Source organism: Oncorhynchus gorbuscha, linkage group LG13 (assembly GCF_021184085.1).
Source record: "Oncorhynchus gorbuscha isolate QuinsamMale2020 ecotype Even-year linkage group LG13, OgorEven_v1.0, whole genome shotgun sequence".
Classification (NCBI taxonomy): domain Eukaryota; kingdom Metazoa; phylum Chordata; class Actinopteri; order Salmoniformes; family Salmonidae; genus Oncorhynchus; species Oncorhynchus gorbuscha.
In genome coordinates this window covers 49,555,493-49,561,914 of record NC_060185.1, presented here as the reverse complement: position 1 = coordinate 49,561,914, position 6,422 = coordinate 49,555,493, and the positions used below count along the sequence as shown (strand labels likewise).

General features: G+C 41.7%; 1 protein-coding gene across 2 annotated transcripts; it reads right to left on the bottom strand.

The window, feature by feature from the left end:
• Window positions 1-4,162: 4,162 nt before the first annotated feature.
• On the bottom strand, window positions 4,163-6,180 carry mrpl28 (mitochondrial ribosomal protein L28). 2 transcript variants are annotated; one of them, XM_046296479.1, is made up of 6 exons: window positions 6,070-6,180; window positions 5,446-5,760; window positions 5,186-5,338; window positions 4,911-5,045; window positions 4,632-4,721; window positions 4,163-4,480 (listed from the first exon to the last, which is right to left on the bottom strand). In XM_046296479.1, exons 2-6 carry the CDS (start codon window positions 5,731-5,733, stop codon window positions 4,385-4,387), a joined length of 762 nt encoding a protein of 253 aa, XP_046152435.1. In that variant the 5' UTR covers window positions 5,734-5,760; window positions 6,070-6,180; the 3' UTR covers window positions 4,163-4,384. The 2 variants fall into 2 exon arrangements, with proteins under 2 accessions (XP_046152435.1, XP_046152436.1); XM_046296480.1 differs by having other exon boundaries at window positions 4,632-4,718.
• Between the last annotated feature and the right edge of the window lie 242 nt (window positions 6,181-6,422).

Here is a 6,422-nt window from a genome sequence, read left to right as displayed (position 1 = left end):
GACAAGTACATTAGAGTGTCTAGTTTGAGAAACAGACGCCTCACAAGTCCTCAACTGGCAGCTTCATTAAATAGTACCCGCAAAACACCAGTCTCAACATCAACAGTGAAGAGGCGACTCCGGGATGCTGGCCTTCAAGGCAGAGTTGCAAAGATGGTTGCTGATAATGGGCCTCTGTACGCCTATGTAGATATTCCATAAAATAATCTGCCGTTTCCAGCTACAATAGTCATTTACAACATTAACAATGTTTACACTGTGTTTCTGATCAATTTGATGTTATTTTAATGGACAAAAAAAATGATTTTCTTTAAAAAAAGTTAAATTTCTAAGTGACCCCAAACTTTTGAACAGTAGCGTATGCGTATAATCATAAGGGAATGGAAGAAAGCACTCAATTCTCACATCTCGTCAAGTTCAAAGTAGTTGAGAACAATCAAATCAAATAACTAAAGACACTGAACGAAGATTCCCTGAACGATGCTCCACACATAGTATATTTCACTGTTTATTGCTTAGTTTGCATACTGTGCATTCCCATCGTAGACTCTGCCCGTGTAATGGCATAAAGACAGGTTTTTTTTATAGTATGGGCCTATGGGGAAAACGAGTGCTATGATACATTAGATTTACAGTAAGGGTAATTTAAGTCTTTGGCATACAACATCGCCTATCCTTATAAGGTAAGGATGAACCTGTAGACAGATAATTGTTGCGAACTCCTACTTTGTTGCTAGGTAACTCCACCCACGGGAGTCCCCCAACTAACAGGGACTCCCCGCCCTACAAGTGTCTTAACCACACACCATTGTGTAATGGAAACCGTTACAGCGGACCTGTGCAGGCACACTGAAGGAGTCGAAAGCAAAAGCCACAAAAGAAACTGTGTTTACTGAAGACCCAAGCAGCTTATTTTTCAATAATATCATTGGCTCCATATAAGGGAATTCATAGACAAGGGTGTTATGTGGTCTATCTGCCATTTCAGTGAGTTAAGGGGTGTGTGGTGTAAATAAGACGAAGTCCATCTTGACTTATGGTCCTTGTAATCTCCCAAAAATCACAGACAGACAGAGAGTGGGACAAAACACAAATTGTTATATACAAATTGTAATGAGAAAAATTAGCTTATTTGTTTAAGACTCAATTACTGTAGGTTATTGCCTGTTGTGTTTAGATTAATGACATGGGGCCTCATTTATCAGCCTTGAGTACATTTCGTACCAAAATCTGGCATAGGTGGAGATTGTAGGATTTGCGTGCGCAACAAATGATTGGGATTTCTCAAACTGTGGCATGGAACATACAGTGTCTTCAGAAAGTATTCATACCTCTTGACTTATTTCCGCATTTTGTTGCCTTACAACCTGAATTCAAAATGGAAAGACTTGAAAATTGCTGTTCACCACCGCTCCCCATCTAACTTAACAAGAGTTTGAGAAAATCTTTACCGGCCCGTCTGGACAAATCAGTTAAAATTACACTTACTTACAGCCTATGACGATCACATCAGATCCGACCCAGACGTGTGACATTACTTCGAATTTGTGGATCCGGGCCCGCTCATGTCCCGGATCGGGGATCGGGTCTCAGGTATTCGGTACAGGTTTATCCGTTAAGACCACTACTGCACATGCATGTTTTTATAGATAAATTAGAGTCATACTACACTGAACAAAAATATAAGCGCAACGTGCAACAATTTCAAAGATTTTACTGACTTAAGAGTTCATATAAGGAAATCAGTCAAATACATGAATTAGGCACTAATCTATTCACATGACTGGGAATACAGATATGCTACTGTTGGTCAGATACCTTGACAAAAGGTAAGGGCATAGAGTTGATCAGGCTTTTGATTGTGGAATGTTGTCCCACTCCTCTTCAATGGCTGTGCGAAGTTGCTGGATATTGGTGGGAACTGGAACACGCTGATCCAGAACATCCCAAACATGCTCAATGGGTGAAATGTCAGGTAAATATACAGTCCATGGAAGAACTGGTACATTTTCAACTTCCAGGAATTGTGTACAGATCCTTGCTACATGGATCTCATGCTGAAACATGAGGTGATGGCGGCGGATAAAAATGGCACGACAATCGTCACAGTATCTCTGTGCATTCAAATTGCCATGGATAAAATACAATTGTGTTCGTTGTCCGTAGCTTATGCCTGCCCATACCATAACCCCACCATGGGGCACTCTATTCACAACGTTGACCTCAGCAAACCGCTCTCCCACACAACGCCATACATGCTGTCTGCCGGTACAGTTGAAACTGGGATTCTTCTCCAGTGTGCCAGTGGCGATCAAAGGTGAGAATTTGCAAACTGAAGTTGTCTACAACGCTGAACTGCAGTCAGGTCAAGACCCTGGTGAAGACGATGAGCAACCAAATGAGATTCCCTGAGATGGTTTTTGATAGTTTGTGCAGAAATTATTCGCTTGTGCAAAGCCACAGTTTCATCAGCTGTCCGGGTGACTGGTCTCAGACGATCCCACAGGTGAAGAAGCCAGATGGGGAGCTCCAGGGCTGGAGTGTTTACGAGTGGTCTGCGGTCGTGAAGCCGGTTGGACGTACTGCCAAATTCTCTAAAATGGCTTATGGTAGAGAAATTAATATTCAATTTTTTCAATTATCTTTCAACAGCTCTGGTGGACATTCCTGCAGTCAGCATGCCAATTGCACGGTCCCTCAAAACATCTGGGGCATTGTGTTGTGTGATAAAACTGCACATTTTAGTGGCATTTTATTGCCCCCAGCACAAGGTACACCTGTGTAATGCTGTTTAATCAGCTTTTTTGGTATGCCTCACTTGTCAGGTGGATGGATTATTTTGGCAAAGGAGAAATACTCACTAAAAAGGGATGTAAACAAATTTGAGCACAAAATTAGAGAAATAAGCTTTTTTCGTATGGAAAATTTCAGGGATCTTTTATTTCAGCTCATGAAACATGGGACCAACACTTTACATGTTGCATTCCTATTTTTGTTCAGTGTATATTTGTGCTCTTGTGAATGAGGATTACAACTCCACCTGGAACACGCAAGTGGTTAAATATAAAAACATTACTAGGTGCCAAATAAAGTAACAAGGTTGATGATTTGGAACCTTGTGTGCAACAGGGAGTGGCAATTGAATCCAAGCTTCACAAAAACGTTGTATGCTCGACCGCTCACTTTTCCACCACAAAATTCCCAAAAAGAGTAGAACCAGCTCACCTGCTTTTACACTATGATTTGACTAATATATGTTCAATGTTTCTTTTGAAATAAATATTTAAAAATAAATAGTTTCATCATTTTAAAAAGTGAGTTCAGTTAACGCAATAGGGTTGACCTTAAAATGGGGGAGAGACGTAAATGAATAACTAAATAATTATATTCAGAAATTAATTTGCCAAAGCAACAAAATATCTAGGGCTTTACAATGACGGAGGAACGGAGGAATTGACGGAGGGACACTAGCAAGCTTTTATTCAGATGTATTGACTTCTCCATGCGGTCTATATTAAAAGGGCACTTCATTTAATAACAGGCTTTTAAAATTCAATATTGGTGCACAATTTCCACTTAAAATATCAAAGGGATGCAAAAAGGCACTCTTTTCGTGGAACTACCTATTCGTTGTGTGGCAGGAATAAACCAGTCATGGCTGAAAAGGAGAGACACGTCCTGCAACATGACAATGATTTAGGCCTATAAAAAAATGTTTTAAAGCAAAAGAAACATATTAGGATTCCTGCTGCTATCTGATCTCCTGATGTATCCATCTTACAATTAGACTTACATGTTTTTATTAGCCTACCATTATTACAATACACATGAATCAAACACCTCCACTTCCTCCAAAAATAACAATATTTGCTTGCAATACAATTGGTCAACCACTAGAAAATGTGAATCTTCTGCATTTGGTATGAACTGTACCTGCGATACACACACTTCCCCATTAAGTTCAACATTTATCAATACGGGAAAACTGCCACAAGCACGGTTTAGAGTATTTTTCCGTGCGCAAGCACCTTTGATAAAAGAGGCTCCTGGCTGTCTTCTATCATTCTTAAATTCTGATACTGAAAAACACTTCCATCTAGAGGATAAACTGGAGTATGACAGTCTAGATTAGGCATCAAATTGTCAATAAAAACAAATCAAGAAATGTGAATATTTTATTCCTCAGACAAATGAGATATCACTGATCAAGGAAAGTCTCACTATCAAACAGAGGAATGGCGAATATTTACATCGTAACAACCCAGATGGAGAGATGTCCAAATTTGCTGCTGAAAAATAGAACCTGAATAAATAAGTGTCTTTCAATGGGACGAAGTGTCACTGTCAACAGGAAGTGACCTTAGTGCTCCTCAGAAAATGACCCTTACTTCTTCTCCACCAGCTGTGGTTCAGAGAGTTTCTGGATGGCCAGCTCCTTCACCAGGTTCTCCACACAGCTCTTGAACAGAGGCTCCGGCTCCTGGGACACAAAACAATAGAGTCCAGTGAGAGAGAGTATGGGACAGAGTAGATACAATCTAAAAATGTGTCGATATCGACCGTGTATGTTTACCCTGGCAGGGTGATTACTGAGTGACACCTGTTCTTATTGACTGAAACGATGCAGTTACCTTGTGCTCCAGTTGTCTCTGTTTCTCCACAGCCTCATCCACACTCAGGCCAACCCACTCAGCCTCCTCTGCAGGGATCTCAAACTGCTGCTGGGGGCAAGGGAAGAGGGGTGAGGACAGAATGAGAGGGAGAGATAATGTAATGAGATCTTTTAACTATCTACAAACTGACTTTATGAACTCCTGCATCATCTCCTATAGCAACTTAATGAACGGTCAAAACAAAAAAAAATCTGTTGATACTTCAAATTGTCATGGTCCAAAACATAACGAACCCACTTTGTACTTGGTGTAGATGGTCTCCCTCTTGGCAGGGTCCTCTGGGTAGAGCTGGGTGTCTTTAAAGGCCAGCCTCAGGAGCATGGCCCGCCTCAGGTCCATTCCTAGCTTGGAGTTCAGGTCCTCCTTTGGTGTCTGGAAGAGAATCAAATCAAGTCACTGGATGATGAAACCCATGTTAAATGTCATCTTCTCAAAACACTGCACGTTGGGGAATTTACATATATTCACACACAATAGCTAAAGATGACAACATGCAGCCTCCTCTCTCTCACCCTCAGGATGTAGTAGTCAAAGCCGTAGGCAGCATCAATGAGGTCTAGTGCGCGAGCCGTTACGGTGATGGTGAATTTGTGGTTGAGGATCTCACTGTACAACTCTCTGGTGAACAGCTGTGGCTTCCAGACTCTTTCCAGCCTGGTGGAGAGCTGAAGAAAGAGACATTGTTATGATACATGCTCAGATATAGAATAAAGTGTGTATGTGAATACAGGGAACAAAACAAATGTTAATTAATGCCCTGCATAGTACTTACTTTGTCATTGTTGGCATATCTGAAGCCTGATATCCATCCCTCACCTCCCCATAGGCCATCCTGGGACTCTGGGGGGTAGTAGATGGGGATGGGGACGTCTTGTACCCGCTCCTTGTGTCCTGTTTTGGGATTGGCCCTGTACTTGATTCCCAGGGCCTTCCAGTGGACCGGGGTGGGCTGCGTGGTCTCCTCCAGAGAGCGGAGGTAGTGTTTGGGGAGGCGGGCATAGATCCCCTGCTTCAGTTTCATGGCTTCCCAGATTTTTGGGGGATACTTGTGGAGAGGCATGGTCACTGAGCTGGTGTTGACACACGCCTAGTTAGGGAAACATAAAAATATCATAGGGCAAAGATTAGTCTTATTTACAGGTCCTTTCTTATTTCGTTAAAGGAATATCGTTGCATTTAAATGTGCTTGTGTTAAACTCGTTGTTAGACAACATCAAGGTAAGGTCGGTGTAGCTAGCTAATTTAGCTATCTATGTTGCTGCTGGATTGTCCGGCAGTCAACGGCGAACAATACCACACGTTGCTAGCTAGATTGGACAGCAATGAAGCCATTTATAATATAATTCCAAAATTGTTGCCAAACACTAGTTTCTACTCAGCTCAAATATCAATTTACCTTTGAATTGGATAAGCGACAAATTACACCATCAGATGAAGCTTATTCCTCTCCACGTTACTTCATAATCAAGGACATGCACACATTTCCGTAAAAGATGGTTCCGCCCACTCACTCTAACAAAAGAACATTGATTGGTTAAGAAAAAATACGTTCAAGTGGTGATTGGTTTACCGGGCTTGCCAGTCATTATGTATATCCGGTCTGGTTCGTTGAAGGATGCAAACCATATGGGCCGCGGCGCGCAGCACCTGAATTTTGATCTTTTCATCTTCTTTTAGTCATTTAGCAGAAGCAGTCAAGTGCTTTGCTCAAGGGTCGGGGATTCGAACCCAGGGTCGGGGATTCGAACC